This window comes from Zonotrichia albicollis, chromosome 25 (genome assembly GCF_047830755.1).
Source record: "Zonotrichia albicollis isolate bZonAlb1 chromosome 25, bZonAlb1.hap1, whole genome shotgun sequence".
Taxonomy (NCBI): domain Eukaryota; kingdom Metazoa; phylum Chordata; class Aves; order Passeriformes; family Passerellidae; genus Zonotrichia; species Zonotrichia albicollis.
The window spans coordinates 1,688,415-1,710,569 of NC_133843.1; the positions used below are offsets into that span (position 1 = coordinate 1,688,415).

The window sequence follows — 22,155 nt, forward strand, 5'->3', positions numbered from 1 at the left end:
TTTTTCCTTTTTTTTTTTCCTCTCTACTTATTGGCCTGCTGCCAGTGCCTCTCACGGCCAAAGTTTTATCTGTAGGGATATATATATATATATATATATATATATATATATATATATATATATATATATATATATATATATATATATATATATATATATTATTTTTTAATATTATTTTTCAAGCCAAGCCTAGCTGCACACTAGCAAACCCCGCTCCTGGGGCGAGCTTAACCCGGCCGAGGAGGAGGAGGAGGAGGAGGAGGACGAGCAGCAGGAGCTGCCTGTGCTCCAGCTCTCCCTGTCACGATGGATTTATGGCTTTAAAAGGAGTGGGGGGGAGGAAGGAAAGAAAATTCCCTGCCCGAGCCAGAGCTCGCAGCGCAGCCAAAGCCAGCCCGGAGCTGCGGGATGGCTCCGGGGGCTGCAGGACACGGGCTATGACCGAGCTCGGGCTCGGCTGGGCCCCCTCAGGTGGATTCAAGGCGCTTTGGGCAGCACCAGGCTCGGCTATGTTGGCCAAGGTGGTGTTTTCGCTTCTGCTGTGGCTGAATTTTGCTGCGGGGCAGGACACACCTGAGCCAGGTGAGTGCTGGAAAGGTTCCTGTGCTGCTTTATCCCGTTCCCTGCCTCCTGCTTGCCTCAAAAATCCCTTTTCAGAATAAAAATTGAGCCTACAGTGCTGCTTTCGCTTTTTCTGCCGCTGTGTTTTGCTGTGGGACAGGACACACCTGAGCCAGGTGAGTGCCAGAAAGGTTCCTGTGCTGCTTTATCCCGTTCCCTGCCTCCTGCTTGCCTCAAAAATCCCTTTTCAGAATAAAAATTGAGCCTACAGTGCTGCTTTCGCTTTTTCTGCCGCTGTATTCTGCCGTGGGACAGGACACACCTGAGCCAGGTGAGTGCCTGGAAAGTAAAGGGTTCCCGCTCTGCTTTTCCCTGTTCTTTGCCTCCTGCTCTCCTCAAAAATCCCTTTTCAGAATAAAAACTGAGCTTGCAGTGCTGCTTTCCCTTTTTCTGTGGCTGAATTCTGCTGTGGGACAGGACACACCTGAGCCAGGTGAGTGCCTGAACAGCGAAACGTTCCTCAGCTGCTTTTCCCCATTCCCTACCTCCTGCTCTCCTCAAAAACCCTCCTCAGAATAAAAATGAGCCTACGGTGCTGCTTTGGGTGTTTGCTGCTTTTAGAAGTGCTTGTGCACAAGAAACCTCACTGCAATTGCAGAAAGAAATTACTTAGAATGTAATTTTGTGTGTTTGTTGCCAGTGGGGAAGAGGAAATTGTTCAGAAATTCAGAGTTAAAGGAACCCCATGGAAAAGTTCTCGCTGCTCACTGAGGGCTCTGAGGGAAGCCAGCGGTGATTAACGCTCTGCTCTCTCCTGATCGCTGTAATTCAATCGCTTCGGCTCTAAAACTTCGGCTTTTCTTTCTCCCGGGAGCTGCAGATGGGAAACGATGACGGGGCAGAGCTGGAATTGGGAGAGGGATGGATGGATGGACGGACGGATGGACGGATGGTGTCCCATTCCTGGGCAGGACTCACCCCTCAGTGGTGGCTGAGCTGCTGCAGTTCAGTCTGTCCTGGTTTGGAGAAGGTTCTGGGGCTGCAGGGATGGTTCTGGTTGGTTCTGTGCCTTCAGGGATGGTTCTGGTGGGTTCTGTGCCTGCAGGGATGGTTCTGGTTGGTTCTGTGCCTGCAGGGATGGTTCTGGTTGGTTCTGTGCCTTCAGGGATGGTTCTGGTTGGCTCTGTGCCTGCAGGGATGGTTCTGGTGGGTTCTGTGCCTGCAGGGATGGTTCTGTGCCTGCAGGGATGGTTCTGGTTGGTTCTGTGCCTTCAGGGATGGTTCTGGTTGGCTCTGTGCCTGCAGGGATGGCTCTGTGCCTGCAGGGATGGTTCTGGTGGGTTCTGTGCCTGCAGGGATGGTTCTGTGCCTGCAGGGATGGTTCTGGTTGGTTCTGTGCCTTCAGGGATGGTTCTGGTTGGTTCTGTGCCTGCAGGGATGGTTCTGGTGGGTTCTGTGCCTGCAGGGATGGTTCTGGTTGGCTCTGTGCCTGCAGGGATGGTTCTGGTGGGTTCTGTGCCTGCAGGGATGGTTCTGGTTGGTTCTGTCGCTCCAGGGAGGGCTCTGTTGGATTTTCAGGGCACCTGGGAACTGCAAGCACTGGGAAACCAAAGGGAACCTCGTGTCTGCCCCTCCGTGTCCCACTGGGGTCTGTCCCTGTGTCCCAGGCTGGATTTTATCAATGTCCCAGTTGAGTTCAGATCCCTCACAGGGTGCTCGGGTTTGTCCCTCAGTGTCCCAGGCTGGATTTTGTCCCTCCATGTCCCACTGTCCCTCACGGGGTGCTGGATTTCGTCCCTCAGTGTCCCATTGGGGCAGTTACAGTTCTGCAGCTCCTGGCATTGTCCCAGCTCTCCAATCCACCCCTGGCAGCAGCAATTCCCATTGTCCTGCCCTCCTGCCACCCCGGGATCCTGTGGCACATTCCCATTGTCCTGCTCTCCTGGTGGCAGCCCGTGGCATTTTCCCAGCCCGTGGCATTTTCCCAGCCCGTGGCATTTTCCCAGCCCGTGGCATTTTCCCAACCCGTGGCATTTCCCAGCCCGGGCTCTGAACAATGCTCAGGCCTTCAGGGGCTGTGCCAGAGCCAGCCTTGGCATTGCACAAGGGCTGTGCCCTGCTCCAGAGGCTGGGTGTGGGCTCGGGATCAGCTGGGTTTGGGTGGATCGGTGTTTGGGCTGAGCTGGGTTTGAAGAAGGTGAAGAAGAACAACCTGCCTCCACCCTAAAACCTCATCTTGCTTCATATTTATTTCTATATTCTAAAACCCCCAAACTTTTTTTTTCCACCTGTGATTTTACAGGTTTTCCACCCTGTGATTTTACACACTTCTAACCAACTCCACACCCACAATCCCAGTGCTATAATTCCATTTTGGAACACTGCACTGGCCTGGCGATGTGGAGAAAGGCTCTCTTTGGGTCTGTACCTTTAAACACAGAAAATTTAAATTCCTCAGCACGCAGGTCTCCAGCCCAAGCAGTGAGAGAAGACAAGAGTGGGATGTCAAGCAGAATTACCCCAGACAGGAGCTGATCCCTGCTGGCTGTGAGGGAGCCCCAGAGCCCGGGGCTGTGTGAATCAGCCCGTGCTCAGCTCCAGCCCGGATGTCTCCTGTCAGCATCAGGGGAAGCCTGGCCAGCTGCTTTCCTCCTCCTCCTCCTCTGGAAAAGCCAGCAGCCAGCGTTGTGTTTCCATGGGGACATTTTCCTTCCCAAATCCAGCCCTTCCAAACACTTCAGAGCCCGGGGCATCGACCCAGCCTCGCACAGGGGGTGACAGCAGGACCCTGCAGTGTCCCTGTCCCTGCCCAGGCCCCAGCAGAGCCCAGGGGTCACATCTCAGTTATCCCTCATACTGAAAATGCTCATGGGTGCTCCAGATCCCCCCTGAAAAATGAGAAATCCTCCCCTGGCACGTGGCCACGCCGTCTGCAGGGCCTGGGAGCAGCAGCTGCTTGCGTGAGCAGGGATTTGGTGCTTCCAAACCTCCACCTCTGGCACGGATGGCATGTTTGTGCTGGATGCAGGACAAGGAGCGGGAGGAAGGATGAGGGAATGGAGAGCCTGGACCTGCAGGGAGGCTGATTGCAGTGTCTGCTTGCTTTGTGAGCCCTGCCACGCTCCTGATGGGGGCAGAGCCTTTGTCTCGATTTTATTTATTTTTATGTTTTTTAATGGATTCTTTCTGCTGAGCAGGAGGAATTTGTTTCCATCTCGTGCAAACAGGAGTCAGTGTCACACATGGGATGGGGCTGGAATGAAGGAGAAGCTTCAGCCCCAAAACACCCCCTGCCCTCCAGCTGTGTGGTTAACCAAGGCAGAGCCCTGTGGGGTCAGGATGGGGCTCTCCCTAATTAACATCAATGAGTAATTAACAGCAATGAGTAACGGGGAAAACCGGCATTTATGGGATGGGAATGTGGTGCCCCAGAGCTGCAGGCCACAGACAAAAGGACACAGCTGTGACTCCCCTTTGTTCTTTGGGGGTTTCACAAAAAGGACACAGCTGCGACTCCCCAAACCTTTGCTCTTTTGGGGTTTTACCCAAAAGATTTGGCTGTGACTCCTCTTTGTCCTTTTGGGGTTTCGCACAAAAGGACACAGCTCTGACTCCTCAAACCTTTGTTCTTTTGGGGTTTCACATGAAAGGACACAGCTGTGACTCCCCTTTGCTCTTCTGGGGTTTCACCCAAAGAACACGGCTGGGACTCCCCAGCCTGTGCAGGTTTTGGGCTCTCAGCCCTCACTGATGCAGTTCCCTCTCTCTGCCCTGCAGCTCCCCAGCCCTCCACCTCCAACACCGAGGGCGACCTCCTGTTCCTGCTGGACAGCTCTGCCAGCGTCTCCCGCTATGAGTTCTCCAAGGTCAAGGAGTTCATGTGGGACCTCCTGCAGCCGTTCGCCTTCGGGCCCAGGGACGTGCAGGCCAGCATCATCCACATCAGCACGGCGCCCAGCATGGAGTTCCCCTTTGACCGGCACCTGAGCGGGGCCGGCCTGCGCGGCGCCATCGCGGCCACGCGCCAGCGCATGGGCGACACCAACACGGGCAAGGCGCTGGCCCTGGCCAAGGAGAAGCTCTTCAGCAGCCAGGCCGGGGCCAGGCCCGACGTGCCCAAGGTGCTGGTGTGGGTGACGGACGGCTTCTCCACGGACGACATCTCGGAGCCCATGCAGCTGCTGAAGGACATGGGGGTCACCGTGTTCATCGTCAGCACCGGCCGTGGGAATTTCCTGCAGCTGTCGGCGGCCGCCAGCGCGCCCTCGGAGGCGCACCTGCACTTTGTGGACGTGGATGACCTGCCCATCATCACCCCGGAGCTCAGGGACGCCATCCGAGGTACGCGGGCACCAGCAGGGCTCAGAGTGGGCACAGAGGGTGGAGGCCGTGACCTGTTGGTGTGGGTGATCCCCAGCTGGGCAATAACGTGCTCTGACCCCACGGTTCAGAGCTATTGCTTCATTAAAACTGTATGACATTAATACTGTATTATAACTACACTAAAGAGGATAATGTGCTCTGACCCCATGCTTCAGAGCTATTGCTTTATTGAACAATATTATATGGCATTAATACTGTATTATAACTACACTAAAGAGAATAATGTGCTCTGACCCCATGGTTCAGAGCTATTGCTTTATTAAACTACATTATATGGCATTAATACTATATTATATGGCATTAATACTGTATTATAACTACACTAAAGAGAATAATCTGCTCTGACCCCATGGTTCAGAGCTATTGCTTTATTAAACTATATTATATGGCATTAATACTATATTATAACTGCACTAAAGAGAATAATGTACTCTGACCCCATGGTTCAGAGCTATTGCTTTATTGAACTATATTATATGGCATTAATATTGTATTATAACTACACTAAAGAGAATAATGTGCTCTGACCCCATGGTTCAGAGCTATTGCTTTATTAAACTATATTATATGGCATTAATACTATATTATACGGCATTAATACTGTATTATAACTATACTGAAGAGAATAATCTGCTCTGACCCCATGGTGCAGTGGGCTGAACAATTGTCATATTATATTAATTATAATATACTGTACTATATGATATATACTATACTATATATAGTATACTATACAATATATAGTATACTATACTATAGTATACTATATAGTATACTATACTATATTAATACTATTTAAATCCTACATTATATTAATACTCTTAATTTAATATAGTATTAATATAGTATAGTGTATATGTATTATTATATTAATTATATAATATATATTATTATATATAATTCTATAATGATAATACTATAATATATACTATAATTATATATATAGTATTACATTAATTCTACATTATAATTATACTAAAGGGAATAATGTGCTCTGAATCCATGGTTCAGAACAATTGAAGAATTGCTTTATTGTATTATATGACATTAATACTATATATACACTAACAATATAAATTATACTATATATACATATATAGTATATAAATGTATAATATACATTAGTATATGTTTATAATAATATATCTGTATATTATATATAATATACATATATAATAATATATAATATAATATTATAACTATACTAAAGAGAATAATACACTCTGACTCCATGATTCAGAAAGCTGAACAATTGCTTTATTAAAACTATACTATATTACATTAATACCATATAATTTATTATATATTATTAGTATTTTATATTATAACTATACTACATCATACTAAAGAAAAACCCGTGACTGTCTGCAGTTAGGCACAGCTTTGAGTGATTGGTTAATTAATATAAACAACCATCACCCCAATTCCCAAATCCCTGCCACAGGTCCAAGTACAAACCAAGGCTCCTGGGAGGTCTGGGACAAATATTTGCCCTCGGAATGTTTGTGTGAGTGGGACAGATTCCCCTTGGTGAGGTGAACTCGTGTTTGTGAGTTCAGCTGGGAACGAGGAACTCGGAATATCTGAGTTCCTTAAAACCCCACAAGACTTTGGGATGAGTCATGCAGGTCAGGCATCTGCACACCCCAGGCAGAGCTCAAAACGCCCCACCTGCACAGGCTGTTAACCACAGGTTGCCCAAACTGGGATGATTTCACCTCAGTAAATTGTGGACACAAAGTGCCTGAGCCCCCTGAGCTGATTTTCACATTTAAAGTGGTTTTTATTATTTTTTTTTCCTCTCAAAATTTTCTGTCTCTGCGCCAGCTGATGGAGGAGCACAAACGTGTTGAGCACATCTAAAATGGGATGTGTGTCCCTGGCAAGGATTTGTTCCTGTCAGCTCCTTCCAGCTCTTGTTTGGGATAGATCTGAATCTCTAAAATTCACCATCAGGGGCTGAGACCTCCAACTGCCGCAGTTGCTCTCTTCAAAAACACAACTCAGGACAGTGCAGGCTGTCAGCATTGAGGCTATAGGAAAGGAATGTTTTTGTTCCATAAATCCCTGTTCTAACGTGCTCCACATCTGCCAGATCCCTGGCCTGACTTGGCCAGCAGAGCCCTGGAGGAGCAGCCCAGCCCTGCCTCGGCAGGCCAAGGTGGATTCTGTGCCCTCACAGGGTGCAGAGAGGGAAATGGCACTGGAAATGGCACTGGAAATGGCACTGGAAATGGCACTGGAAATGCCACTGGAAATGCCACTGGAAATGCCACTGGAAATGGCACTGAGCCAGAGCACCTGCAGTGTGAGACCCCAAAAGGGCAAAGGGGAGGCACAGATGTGTCCTTTGGGGTGAAACCCCCAAAAAACCAAAGGTTTGGGGAGTCCCAGCTGTGTCCTTTGGGGTTAAACCCCAAAAGAACAAAGGTTTGGGCAGTCACAATAATGCCCTTTTGTGTGAGACCCCAAAGAATGAAGGGGAGTCACAGCTGTGTCCTTTTTTTGTGAAACCCCAAAAGAACAAAGATTTGGGGAGTCATAGGTTTATCCTTTTGGATGAAACCCCAAAAGAACAAGGTTTGGGGAGTCCCAGCCATGTTCTTTTGGGTTAAACCCCAAAAGAACAAAGAGGAGTCAGAGCTGTGTCCTTTTGTGTGAAACCCCAAAAAAACCCAAAGGTTTGGGGAGTCCCAGCCATGTTCTTTTGGGTTAAAACCCAAAAGAACAAAGAGGACTCACAGCCGTGTCCTTTTGTGTGAGACCCCAAAGGGATAAAGGTTTGGGGAGTCACAGCTATATCCTTTGGGAGAAACCCCAGAAGAACAAAGATCTGGGCAGTCACAATAATGTCCTTTTGTGTGAGACCCCAAAGAATGAAGGGGAGTCACAGCTGTGATGTTTTGTGTGAAACCCCAAAAGAACAAAGAGGAGTCACAGCCATATTCTTTTTTGTGAAACCCCAAAAACCAAAAGTTTGGGGAGTCCCAGTTGTGTCCTTTTGGGTGAAACCCCAAAAGAACAAAGCAGATCTAAAACCTGCAGAGGTCAGGACTGTGCTTGAGGGCAGTGTCCATTCTGTGAACCCAGCAAGCCCTAAAACCTCCTGGGCTGGGGTTTTAATGCCAGGTGAGGTTCCCACAGAAACCCAGGGCTTGCCAAGTGCCAGATTTTGGTCACACCACCTGATTTCACATTAATAAAACCACTTAATCCACTGGTGCCTACCTGGAGGAGCTCAGAGCTCCACCACCCTTCCTGGCATGGCAGGGACAGGCAGCACCTTGGCAGGCAGGAATTAATTAATTCCAGCTCTGGAATGGTTTTAATTATCACTCCTCTCTTATCTTCATCTCTGCTAATGTTAAAAAAAACCCAAAAAAAAACCCCAGTGGAGTCTTTTGGAGAGGCACAAACAAGCTTTGTCAGGAGCTGCTCCCCTCTCCAGGCTGGGCTGTTTCCTGCCTGCTCCTCAGAAATTCCAAACCAGGGCTCCGTGCCAGGCTGCTGCTGCCTCAGGTGGGCTCAGCCTGCACGGGGAGATGTGCTGGGGCTGGAATGGCCCCAGAGCTGCTCAGGACAGGGGCTGGGGGTGCTCACTGCCTGCTGTTCCTCAGCCCATGCAATCCTGAAGCCCCTCCTGTTTTTTCACAGCTTTTCCCACAGCTGTGTTTGTGGGCCGTGTCAGCTTACGGGATTTTAGTTTAAAGATTAGTTCAAGAGCAAATGTTGTCTACATCTATTTCTGAGAAATAGATCTATTTCTGATCTCCTCTCTGCTCACAGGGTCTCACCACTCTTTTCTTTTTCTCTGTTCAAGTTTCTCATGGGATCACAGCTCCATTTGCTTCCTTCAGCATGGAGGCCTTTGCTGAAGGCCTTTTTGGTTAAACCTCAAAAGAATAAAGGGGAGGCACAGTCATGTCCTTTTTGAGAGAGACCCCCAAAAGAACAAAGGTTTGAGGAGTCACAGTCGTGTCCTTTTGGGTTAAACCCCAAAAGAACAAAGGTTTGAGGAGTCACAGTCGTGTCCTTTTGAGAGACCCCCAAAAGAACAAAGGTTTGAGGAGTCACAGTCGTGTCCTTTTGGGTTAAACTCCAAAAGAACAAAGGTTTGAGGAGTCACAGTCATGTCCTTTAGAGAGAGACCCCCAAAAGAACAAAGGTTTGAGGAGTCACAGTCGTGTCCTTTTGGGTTAAACCCCAAAAGAATGAAGGGGAGTCACAGCTGTGCCCTTTGGTGTGAGACCCCAAAAGAACGGAGAGCACTCACAGCCATGTCTATGAACCATTGCCCCACACTTTGCAAGGTGGTGGAAGGGAAAGAGGAGTCGGGTGTATCAATGGCATCCTGCACCATGGCTTCACAAGGTTTCCAGTGCCAGGATCAGGACATCTTTTTATTTTTCTGCAGAAAGCAGCTCCCAGCCTGCCTGGCTGTGGCACAGCTGGCTCCTGGCAGGCGCCTCCACCCTGCCACAGGGAGGGGAAGGTTCTCAGGCTGTGCAGGAGCTCAGGCTCCCTCTGAAGTGCCCAAACTGTGGCATTTGGTGCTGGGGAAGGACCCTCTTGGTTGTGAAACCCAGGCATTCCTGTGAGCTGACATCAGCCCTGAGCCTGCAGCCGCTTGCTCAGTGCCCAGCCTTAAACTGGGCCTGCTGCCTCCTGCCAGCCCTTGGCACCACTCCTGAGCCAGGCTGTGCAGGAGCCTGCAAGCCCTGAGCATCCCCACGTCCCTCTGTGCTCAGGAAAGAGCATTTCTGACCCAAAACGGGTCCTGGGTTGTCCGGTTTTGGGCTGTTTGAAGGGCCTGGAAAGGCCCGGGGTGGCCTTGGGACAGCCCACGTATCAAAGGACCAGAAGAGGCTTCAGTTCTTCTTTCGGTCTTTATGTTTATTAATTGTTTATCTAAAAGATTTTCTTTCGGCCCGACAGAGCTCTGCTCAGCAGCCAGCCATGAGCACACTGTGCTGCCCTCCAGACAGCCACCTATCTTTATACCCATGGTTACGTGTACAATATTTATCATTTTTCCCCAATCCTTTTTATTCTTATTGTCCGGTGCACTTTCAGTAATGACCAATCCCAAAGTGCCACCATCATCATAGAAGATGGAGGAGAAGAAGAAGAAGAAGAAGGACAGGACACGCCCCAATTCCTCCATCTTACTTCTCTAAACCCCCCTGTACAGAAATCCTAAACCCTGTGTTTCACCCTCTAATTAACCAATCCCTTCACCATTCACCCCGGTGAAACCCTCCTGTCCTCATACAGGTGTCGTCTCCTGTGTAGGATCAAAGTGCAGCCACCAGACACTTCTGGAACATTCCAGGACTCCCGAGCCCCCCAAGGGTGGTCTCGGTGGCACCTCAGGACTGAGGTGCTGAGATCCCACACTGGGTGGGTCCTGCTGCAGGGAAGGCTCTGAGCTCTGTCCCCACTGCCAGAATCAGAGCTTTGCCCCACTCACATCAAAGTGATTTGTCCCAAATCCCAGCTGCAGCTTCTCTAAACCAGTTTAGGACAGGTTCTCCTGAAATCCTGTCCCAATTTGGGTCAGAGAAGCTGCAGGACCTGTCCTAGTCTGGGTCTGAGGAGCTGCAGCTGGGATTTGGGACAAATCTGTCCTGTTCTGGCTGTTCTTGCTGCTGGTTTTTCTTTTCCTCACCCTCATGATGAAGCCAGCAGCATTCCTGCAAGTCTGATCCTGATTTCTGCAGAGCTCCTGGATGCAAAACGGTGTTTGGGGTCCCCAAGAGGCAGGAGGTGTCACCAGGCAGGCACTGCCTCAGTCCAGTCCAGGATATTAATTATTATTAATTATTATTAATTATTGCTGCTTCCCTCTGGGAGCAGAGGGGCTGGGAAACACCTTGAGTGCTGGATTGAGCCCTTTTCTGACCCAGAGATGGAGCAACTGAGAGGTGTTTGAAAAACTTTTATTTTATTTTCAGTCTCATGTGAAGGGTGAGACAACACAGATGTTATAATTCACGCCATCACAATCAGAAGTTAATTACTTCTTCATGATAATACATTATAAGTAGTTTTTGGCTTATTTGCTTTAGCTACACCATGTTGTAAATGTTTTAAGGCCAATCATCTAAAATTACCCCTCGTGGCTCCTACTACAATGCATCTTTCACAGTTCTGTTTCTCCAGAGTGTCCAATCTTTTCTGTAAGGTCATCTTTTGAAACTTTTTTTTCCTGGTTCCATTTCTCCCTCCACAATGTCTGTCCTGTTCCACGGCATTGCTAAATCAGCATTTCTTATCTCCAGCTTTGCACACTGCATGCATCTGTGTGAGAACTCCCTGTAAATCCATTTCTCACCACTGTGGGCATTTATTTCTTTATTTTCTGTGCTTCTTTATATGCTGAAACTTCCATTGCTCTGGCAACAAGGGGCAGAGCTGTTTGCTGCGGGCTTCCCCTTTGATCTGCCCCCTCCATTCACATTTTCCCTGCTCCCAGCTCACTAATTTCCATTCCCCGAGCTTCTGGCAGGGTTTTTGGCAGCACTGAGCCCTTTCCTGTGCTCCCTGCCCCTTGGTGGATTGGTCCCTGAGGTTTGTGGGGCTCCCAGGAGGGTGCAGGGCCCCAGGATTTGGGATGGGATCGCTGGGATGGGCAGGGCACGGAGCAGGGAAATGTTCCTGCCAGGGAACAGCTCAGAGGAAAATCTGAGCCTGTTTTATTTGGTGCAGGGAAGCTGGCAGGGCTCAGAGCAGCCGAGCTAAAAGGATGAGTCTGGGAAGGCAGAGCAGCCCCGAATTTGCAGCTTTGGGAGAGGATTTTGTGCCTCCCTTCACCTCCGTGCGATGGGGAGCCAGTGAGAGCTCTGGGAGTGTCTGAGCATGAGCTGGAAGTGCTTTCATAAGGATTTAGGGGCTTTTCAAAGCTCTTGAAAATAATTTAAAAACAGATAAGATCTCCGTGTCGCTTCCCTGGAGCTAGAAACAAAGTCCTGTGTGTTTGTGCCTCTCTGGAAGAGCAGAGAACAGCGGAATTGTGCCCAAAATGGGAGCGTCAGAAGGGCCAGGGAGCAGAGGGAGCTGCCCAGCGCCACCAGAGGGATTTGTGGTCTGGAATTTGTGCTCTGGAGCTCCAAGGTAGCACAAAAAAAAGGCTCAAAAAGGAGCTGTCACCCTCCCTGGGTGTGTGTGACAAAGCCTGGATGTGGCACTGGGTGCCAGGGCTGAGTTGGTTGGGTTGAAGGTCTCTTCCAACCTGGGGATTCTGAGAATTTGGGAGAATTTTGGGAATTCCCAGGAACTGGGGAGGTGCTGGAGTCACCAGGTGTGGCACTGGGTGCCAGGGTTTAATTGAGGGGTTGGGGCTGGGTTGGACTTGATCTTAAAAGTCTCTTCCAACCCAGAGATTCTGAGAACTCTGCGGTTCTGAGAATCCTGTGAATCATGTGAATTCTGTGGTGTTTTGGATTCTGTGGTTTTGTGGATTCTGAGAATTCTGTGATTGTGTGGTTCTGTGGATTCTGTGGTTCTGTGGATTCTGAGAATTCTGTGGATTCTGTGGTTCTGTGGATTCTGTGGTTTTGTGGATTCTGTGGTTTTGTGGATTCTGTGGTTTTATGGATTCTGAGAATTCTGTGATTCTGTGGATTCTGTCGTTTTGTGGATTCTGTGAATCATGCGGATTCTGCGGTTTTGTGGATTCTGAGAATTCTGTGATTCTGTGGTTCAGTGGATTCTGTGGTTTTGTGGATTTCGTGCCTCGGGGGCAGGGAGAGGTGCGGTGCCAGCCCTGCTGGGGCACACGTGCAGCTGGCAGCGCCCATGCAGTCACCCAGGGGTGGTGCTGGATTAAGGGTTTTATTTTGACTCAGTAACTGAGTAAAAGACTTTCAAAATATTTTATTTTTTATGAATAAAAAATATTGTCCCTGTCCCTTTGCAGATGCCATCCGTGCCAACCGCCTGCACGCCACCGACATCACCTCCAGCAGCTTCCGCCTGGTGTGGCCGCAGCTGCTGGCGCAGGACAGCGGCTTCTACAGCCTGGAGTACGGCCCGGGCGGCGACCCCGCTGCCAGGAGGGCGCTGCAGGTGCCCGGGGCACGGAGCAGCCTCGTGCTCACCCAGCTGGCACCGGCCACCACCTACGAGGTGGCGCTGACCCCCGAGTCCAACGTGCACTACTTCCCCCCGCAGAGAACCAGGGTCACCACGCTGCCAGGTAAATGGGCATGGATGGGACCAGGGGCACCACCCTGCCAGGTAAAACGGGCATGGATGGGACCAGGGGCATCAGGGGCACCACCCTGCCAGGTAAATGGGTATGGATGGGACCAGGGGCACCACCCTGCCAGGTAAAATGGGCTTGGATGGGACCAGGGGCACCAGGGGCACCACGCTGCCAGGTAAATGGGCTTGGGCCAGGGGCACCACCCTGCCAGGTAAAATGGGCATGGATGGGACCAGGGGCATCAGGGGCACCACCCTGCCAGGTAAATGGGCATGGATGGGACCTTGGGGCACCAGGGGCACCAACCTGCCAGGTAAAATGGGCATGGATGGGACCAGAGGGACCAGGGGCACCAACCTGCCAGGTAAAATGGGCATGGATGGGGGCATCAGGGTCACCAACCTGCCAGGTAAATGGGCTTGGGCCAGGGGCACCACCCTGCCAGGTAAATGGGCTTGGGCCAGGGTCACCACCCTGCCAGGTAAACGGGCATGGATGGGACCAGGGGCACCACCCTGCCAGGTAAATGGGCATGGCTGGGACCTGGGGCACCAACCTGTCAGGTAAAATGGGCATGGATGGGGGCATCAGGGTCACCAACCTGCCAGGTAAATGGGCATGGATGGGGGCATCAGGGGCATCAGGGGCACCACCCTGCCAGGTAAATGGGCTTGGATGGGACCAGGGGCACCACCCTGCCAGGTAAAATGGGCATGGATGGGGGCATCAGGGGCACCACCCTGCCAGGTAAACGGGCATGGATGGGGGCATCAGGGGCATCAGGGTCACCAACCTGCCAGGTAAATGGGCATGGCTGGGACCAGGGGCATCAGGGTCACCCCCCTGCCAGGTAAATGGGCTTGGGCCAGGGGCACCAACCTGCCAGGTAAACGGGCATGGATGGGGGCATCAGGGTCACCATCCTGCCAGGTAAATGGGCATGGCTTGGGCCTTGGGCACCACTGTGCCAGGTAAAATGGCATGGCATACACCTGGGGGCACCAATTCTACTGGGTTGATTTCACTTCCTTGCTGCGTTGATTTAAATTCTTTGTTGGCTTGATTTTAATTCCACTGGGTTGATTTGAATTCCTTGCTGGGCTGATTTTAGTTCCACTGGGTCGATTTCAATTCTTTGCTGTGTTGATTTTGATTATTTGCTGGACTGATTTTAATTCCTTGCTGCATTGATTTCAATTCCACTGGGCTGATTTTAATTTCAATGGGTTGATTTGAATTATTTGCTGGGTTGATTTTACTTCCTTGCTGGGTTGATTTGAAATCCTTGCTGGGTTGATTTCAGTTCCCCTGGGTTGATTTTAATTCCTTGTTGGATTGATTTTCATTCCACTGGCTTGATTTGAATTCCTTGCTGGGCTGATTTTAATTCCTTGCTGCATTGATTTCAATTCCACTGGGCTGATTTTAATTTCAATGGGTTGATTCGAATTATTTGCTGGGTTGATTTCAGTTCCCCTGGGTTGATTTCAATTCCTTGCTGCATTGATTTTCATTCCACTGGCTTGATTTGAATCCCCCACCCCTGAACCCCGATATGACGCACACCAATAATTCTCATTAAATCCTCACCCTCGCCTCTCTCCACCTTTTCCAGAGGAGATCAGCCCGGTTCAGGTTCTCATCTCGGACTGTGGGCCCCGCAGCCTGCAGGTGAGCTGGGCTCCCGTCCTGGACACCGTGGCCTCCTACCAGGTGCTCTACGGGCCCCTGCCGGGGGGCTGGGCCCGGCTGCTGCAGGTGGGTGGCGGCCACAACAGCACCGTGCTGGAGCAGCTGGCGCCCAACACCACCTACCTGGTGACAGTGACAGCCATCTACAGGTCTGGCACCGAGAAATCCCTCTCAGCCAAGGCCTGCACCCTGCAAGGTGAGTGATGGCAGCACAGAGAGGGTCACCTGCCCCAGGGGGGACCCGGAATCCAGCCCCTGGCTGGGGTTTTGTTCTGCAGAATCCAGGTGTTTATTATTCAGAATCCAGGATTTCATTATTCAGAATCCAGTCCCTGGGAGGGGATTTTTAATGCAGAATCCAGGTGTTTATTATTCAGAATCGGGGTGTTTATTATTCAGAATCCAGGTGTTTATTCTTCAGAATTCAGTAGTTCATTATTCAGAATCCAGCCCCTGGGCGGGGTTCTGTTCTGCAGAATCCAGGTGTTTGTTATGCAGAATCCAGGTGTTTGTTATGCAGAATCCAGGTGTTTATTATTCAGAATCCAGGATTTATTATTCAGAATCCAGCCCCTGGCTGGGGTGTTGTTATGCAGAATCCAGGTGTTTATTATTCAGAATCCAGTATTTCATTATTCAGAATCCAGTAGTTCATTATTCAGAATCCAGCCCCTGGGTGGGGTTCTCTTATGCAGAATCCAGGTGTTTATTCTTCAGAATCCAGTATTTCATTATTGAGAATCCAGTAGTTCATTATTCAGAATCCAGCCCCTGGGTGGGGTTTGGCTATGCAGAATCCAGGTGTTTATTATTCAGAGTCCAGGTGTTTATTATTCAGAATCCAGCCCCTGGGTGGGGCTTTGTTATGCAGAATCCAGTATTTCATTATTCAGAGCCCAGCCCCTGGGCGGGGTTCTGTTCTGCAGAATCCAGGTGTTTGTTATGCAGAATCCAGGTGTTTATTCTTCAGAATCCAGGTGTTTATTCTTCAGAATCCAGGTGTTCATTATTCAGAATCCAGCCCCTGGGCGGGGTTTTGTTCTGCAGAATCCAGGTGTTTATTATTCAGAATCCAGTGTTTCATTATTCAGAATCCAGGATTTATTATTCAGAATCCAGCCCCTGGGTGGGGCTTTGTTATGCAGAATCCAGGTGTTTGTTATGCAGAATCCAGGTGTTTATTATTCAGAATCCGGGTGTTTATTATTCAGAATCCAGGTGTTTATTCTTCAGAATCCAGGTGTTTATTATTCAGAATCCAGCCCCTGGGCGGGGTTCTGTTATGCAGAATCCAGGTGTTTGTTATGCAGAATCCAGGTGTTTATTATTCAGAATCCAGGTGTTTATTCTTCAGAATCCAGGTGTTTATTATTCAGAATCCAGCCCCTGGGTGGGGTTTTCTTATGCAGAATCCAGGTGTTTGTTATGCAGAATCCAGGTGTTTACTATTCAGAATCCGGGTGTTTATTCTTCACAATCCAGTAGTTCATTATTCAGAATCCAGCCCCTGGGTGGGGTTTTGCTATGCAGAATCCAGGTGTTTATTAGTCAGAATCCGGGTGTTTATTATTCAGAATCCAGTATTTCATTATTTAGAATCCAACCCCTGGGTGGGGCTTTGTTCTGCAGAATCCAGGTGTTTATTATTCAGAATCCAGGATTTCATTATTCAGAATCCAGTATTTATTATTCAGAATCCAGCCCCTGGGTGGGGCTTTGTTATGCAGAATCCAGTATTTCATTATTCAGAATCCAGCCCCTGGGCGGGGTTCTGTTCTGCAGAATCCAGGTGTTTATTATGCAGAATCCAGGTGTTTATTATTCAGAATCCAGGCGTTTATTATTGAGAATCCAGTAGTTCATTATTCAGAATCCAGCCCCTGTGTGGGGCTTTGTTATGCAGAATCCAAGTGTTTATTATTCAGAATCCAGCCCCTGGGCGGGGTTTTGTTATGCAGAATCCAGGTGTTTATTATTCAGAATCCAGGTGTTTGTTATTCAGAATCCAGTATTTCATTATTCAGAATCCAGCCCCTGGGTGGGGTTTTGTTATTCTTCAGAATCCAGGTGTTTATTATTGAGAATCCAGCCCCTGGGTGGGGTTTCATTCTGTAGAATCCAGGTGTTTATTATTGAGAATCCAGGTGTTTATTATTCAGAATCCAGTAGTTCATTATTCAGAATCCAGCCCCTGGGTTGGGTTTTGTTCTGCAGAATCCAGGTGTTTATTATTCAGAATCCAGGTGTTTATTATTCAGAATCCAGTAGTTCATTCTTCAGAATCCAGGATTTCATTCTTGAGAATCCAGCCCCTGGGTGAGGTTTTGTTCTGCAGAATCCAGGTGTTTATTATTCAGAATCCAGGATTTCATTATTCAGAATCCAGTATTTATTATTCAGAATCCAGCCCCTGGGTGGGGTTTTGTTATTCAGAATCCAGGTGTTTATTCTTCAGAATCCAGGTGTTTATTATTCAGAGTCCAGTATTTCATTATTCAGAATCTAGTATTTATTATTCAGAATCCAGCCCCTGGGTGGGGATTTGTTATGCAGAATCCAGGTGTTTATTATTCAGATCCAGCCCCTGGGCGGGGTTCTGTTATGCAGAATCCAGGTGTTTGTTATGCAGAATCCAGGTGTTTATTATTCAGAATCCAGGATTTCATTATTCAGAATCCAGCCCCTGGGTAAGGTTTTGTTATGCAGAATCCAGTGTTTCATTATTCAGAATCCAGCCCCTGGGTGGGGTTCTATTATGCAGAATCCAGGTGTTTATTATTCAGAATCCAGGTGTTTATTATTCAGAATTCAGTAGTTCATTATTCAGAATCCAGCCCCTGGGTGGGGTTTTGTTATGCAGAATCCAGGTGTTTATTATTCAGAATCCAGGTGTTTATTATTCAGAATCCAACCCCTGGGTGGGGCTTTGTTATGCAGAATCCAGGTGTTTGTTATGCAGAATCCAGGTGTTTATTCTTCAGAATCCAGGTGTTTATTATTCAGAATCCAGTAGTTCATTATTCAGAATCCAGCCCCTGGGTGGGGTTTTGTTCTGCAGAATCCAGGTGTTTATTATTCAGAATCCAGGTGTTTATTCTGCAGAATCCAGGTGTTTATTATTCAGAATCCAGCCCCTGGGTGTGGTTTTGTTATGCAGAACCCAGGTGTTTATTATTCAGAATCCAGGTGTTTATTATTCAGAATCCAACCCCTGGGTGTGGTTTTCTTATGCAGAATCCAGGTGTTTGTTATGCAGAATCCAGGTGTTTATTCTTCAGAATCCAGGTGTTTATTATTCAGAATCCAGTAGTTCATTATTCAGAATCCAGCCCCTGGGCGGGGTTCTGTTCTGCAGAATCCAGGTGTTTGTTATGCAGAATCCAGGTGTTTATTATTGAGAATCCAGATGTTTATTCTTCAAAATCCAGGTGTTTATTATTCAGAACCCAGCCCCTGGGTGGGGCTTTGTTATGCAGAATCCAGGTGTTTATTCTTCAGAATCCAGGTGTTTATTATGCAGAATCCAGTATTTCATTATTGAGAATCCAGTAGTTCATTATTCAGAATCCAGCCCTTGGGTGGGGTTTTGTTCTGCAGAATCCAGGTGTTTATTATTCAGAATCCAGGTGTTTATTCTTCAGAATCCAGTCGTTCATTATTCAGAATCCAGCCCCTGGGTGGGGATTTGTTATGCAGAATCCAGGTGTTTATTCTTCAGAGTCCAGGTGTTTATTATTGAGAATCCAGGTGTTTATTCTTCAGAATCCAGTAGTTCATTATTCAGAATCCAGTATTTATTATTCAGAATCCAGCCCCTGGGCGGGGTTCTGTTATGCAGAATCCAGGTGTTTGTTATTCAGAATCCAGGTGTTTATTCTTCAAAATCCAGGTGTTTATTATTCAAAATCCAGTATTTCATTATTCAGAATCCAGCCCCTGGGTTGGGTTTTGTTCTGCAGAATACAGGTGTTTATTATTCAGAATCCAGGATTTCATTATTCAGAATCCAGTATTTATTATTCAGAATCCAGCCCCTGGGTGGGGTTTTGTTATGCAGAATCCAGGTGTTTATTATTCAGAATCCAGGCGTTTCACCACACACTGACCAAAATTTGGTTTTCCCCCCATTTTTAGGAGTAAGACTCCTCCTAGTGGAGTTTATTGCAGGCAGGAGGAAATGAGTACAGTGGAGACAGATGCATAAAAACACATTCATTTGTTTATTTATTACATTTATTAATTAGCTATTATTTAATATTATAGAAATAACTATTAATATAATTATTAATTGTCTTTATTTATTAATATTATTTCAATATTAAACAAATAAATTTATTCAAATTTATTTATGCATTTAATGAGTAAAATAAGTTTAATTATTTATTAAATTTATTATTTAAATATTCAATATTATATTAATTATTACTAATCTAATTGCTAATTTTCTTTATTATTTTTATTAAAATATTCAATAAATTTATTTATTTATTCAAATTTATTTATGCATTTAATGCATGAAAATACATTATTTAATATTATTATTTAGATATCATTTAATATTATAATGATTGTTATCGATTTAATTATTATTTTCATTTATTAATTAATATTATAATAATTGTTATCAATTTAATTATCATTTTCATTTATTAATTCATATTATTTAAATAATAAATAAATAAATTTCTTTATTAAAGTTTATTTATGCATCTAATGCATAAAAATAAGGGGTGAGATCTGTGACTCAGATGTGGAGAATGGGTGACTAAAGCTGACATTTGTATTCCTTGTATTCTGGCATTTTAATTCCTCGTGTTCTGACATTTGAATCCCTTATTTTCTGACATTTTAATTCCCTGTGTTGTGACATTTCTGTTCCTTGTGTCCCTCCAGCCACCGAGGCCCAAGGATCCAGGCCCAGGGAGCAGCACAGGCCGCAGTGAGCAAAGGCCTGGAATGGACAAAGATTTGGACAAAACAAGGAGGAGTCAGGGGAGGAAGCAGCTCCTGCCCCAGGCTGTGCTGTCCCCGCCGGTGTCCAGCCCAAACCTGGCCCCAGCCAAGCTCTGCTCTGGCTGGGTGCATGGAACAGCCAAGTGTGACTAAAAAAGTGACTAAAAGATGCCCAATGTGTCCCCATTTCACAGAAGGCACAGTGCTGGACCCTCACCTTGCTTGCTCCTGTTCTCTCTTTACTCAAGGTTGATGCAGGTTTCTTTTTGCATGAGCACATTCAGGATTTGGCTGTTCCAATTCCATCCTGGCCAAATCCAGCCCTGAATCCAAGCCATTCCCTGGAGGGAATGAGAGAGCAGGAACCCCAAAATCCTGGCAATGTGCTTCCCTCACAGGAGGCAGAGTGGTGGATCCCCACTCTTGCTGGATCCTCTTTTCTATTTATTCAAGGTTCATGCAGGTTTCTTTTTGCATGAGCTCATTCAGTATTTGGGTATTTATCTTCCATCCTGGCCAAATCCATTCCTGAATCCAACCCATTCAGGAGAATTCAGAGGGCAGGAACCCCAAAATCCTGGCGTTGTGCTTCCCTCCAGAGCCCAGAAAAGCCAGACAAAACCATGTAAAACATTTATTTTTGTTTCTGTGCTCCTGCCTGGATCATTGCTCTGGCATTCCTTTTCACCAGATGGGAGTGCTGCTGTCCTCGTGGAGATTAATTAGCCTGTTCTGTGATTAATTACAGGCAATAATTCTCCAGCTCTATCATTCCTCTGCACTCTGAACACACACAGCACATCTCTGGTGTCTTGTCTTGGGCTTCCACCCAGTGCTAAGCTTAAGCTACACTTAAAAATCAATGTTTTTAAGGTAAAAAAGAGTAAATCTAATTATTTTCCTTTGCCCCTAAGCTTGAACTTGCTGTGTCTAAGCCACTCTGGAAAGGGGAGCTAGGAAAAAAAAAACAGAAAGAAAGATAAATTAATTATAAATACCTAGTGACCAAGCAAATGGTTTCAAAGTTCAGAGCTTAGGGCTGTAAAGAAATGTAGATATTTCTCTGCTAACCCCCAGCATCAGTGGGAACACCCTCCCTCAGTAACTCTTGCTCTATTTTAAATTTATTGCTTATTTTCCCTCCATGTGGAACTTGGTTTTGAAGCAGTGTTGTTTGTGGAGAGCCCCATTCAGCCTCAAAAATCCTTCTTAAAACAGCTTAAATCAGCTCCTTTTGGAGCTGAGAGGAATTTTATCCCTGACTTTGTCTCCTGAGAGCTGAATCCTTCATCTCCACCTTTCTGGAGCATTTTTCCTTGGGCTGCCTTGTTCAGGAGAGAAGGGAGGTGAGTCATTCATTAACTCTATAAAGAGATTTTCATGTGGTTTTTGTCCTCCTCTGGAATGTGCATTTGTGACTGATTAATCTCAGTGCTGAAAGGATCACAAAGCCCCTGGAACTGCTCATGCAATAAAATGATTTTGTTTCTTCTCGCTGTAGGACAGAAAATAAGTTTGCACAACTTCCTGCATAGTTTATTAATGCATTAATTTTCATCCCCCCCCTCAGTTGTAACACAGCCTTTTTAAGACAAATAAATATAAATATGAGAGCTACTGAATGGTTCCTTTGTGCTGTGGGGTTTTATGGGGGGGAATTGTGGGTTTTGTTCCAGGGGTTGAAAAGCTGGAATTTATAGAATCATCAAAGTTGGGAAAAGCTTCTGAGATCACCCTTAAATCATAATTTTAAATGAAGTGTGTGTTCCACCCATGCCTGAATAACCAGATTTACCCCGAATTTTACTCCCATCCCTCAAAAAATGTGTGGGAAATGCAAAAAACAGAAATATCTTGGTCTTGATGAAACGTCAGTTCCAAAATTATGATTTCCAGGAAAATCCTGCTCTTTATCCCACATAACCACAGATAAGGGTTTCTTTTCCACTTTCCCATCATTTTTCCCACTCCAAAATGATGGATTATGAGCTGATTTCCAGGGAAATCCTGTTCTTTATCCTACATAGCCACAGGTTTCTCCTCGCTCCTCTTTTCCCATCCTCTCTGCCATTCCAAGGAGAGAATTTCGAGGGAAATCCAGGAAAACCCCAAGGGAAATTCGGGATAACACCAAACTGGGGCCGATTTCCAGGGAAATCCGGGATAATCCCAAAAGCTATCTGGGATAACACCAAATTGGGGCTGATTTCGGAGGAAATCTGGGATAAACCCCAGGGGAAATTCAGAATAACGCCAAGGGAAATTGGGATAACCCCAAGGCAAACCCGGGATAATCCCAAGGAGAAATCTGGGATAACTCCAAGGGAAACCCGGGATAACGGCAAACTGGGGCCGATTTC

The 22,155-nt window shown here is 47.0% G+C and overlaps 2 protein-coding genes across 2 annotated transcripts in view; one reads left to right on the top strand and one right to left on the bottom strand.

Annotated features, from left to right (window-relative positions):
- The window catches only part of AURKAIP1 (aurora kinase A interacting protein 1), a 180,256-nt gene that overhangs the window by 58,339 nt on the left and 99,762 nt on the right, over positions 1-22,155 (bottom strand). The window lies entirely within an intron of this gene.
- VWA1 (von Willebrand factor A domain containing 1) lies at positions 138-21,412 on the top strand. The gene is made up of 5 exons (XM_074558454.1): positions 138-582; positions 4,339-4,902; positions 12,863-13,141; positions 14,766-15,038; positions 19,736-21,412. The coding sequence occupies exons 1-5, from the start codon at positions 315-317 to the stop codon at positions 19,783-19,785; spliced, it is 1,434 nt and encodes a 477-aa protein (XP_074414555.1). The 5' UTR covers positions 138-314; the 3' UTR covers positions 19,786-21,412.

Bases quoted from the DNA above. Each gene is read 5' to 3' on its own strand.
- VWA1 (XM_074558454.1), top strand. From the start codon at position 315: ATGGCTTTAAAAGGAGTGGGGGGGAGGAAGGAAAGAAAATTCCCTGCC. The intron at 13,142-14,765 runs GTAAATGGGCAT...CACCTTTTCCAG, and splicing joins CAGGGTCACCACGCTGCCAG to AGGAGATCAGCCCGGTTCAG. The intron at 15,039-19,735 runs GTGAGTGATGGC...GTGTCCCTCCAG, and splicing joins CAAGGCCTGCACCCTGCAAG to CCACCGAGGCCCAAGGATCC.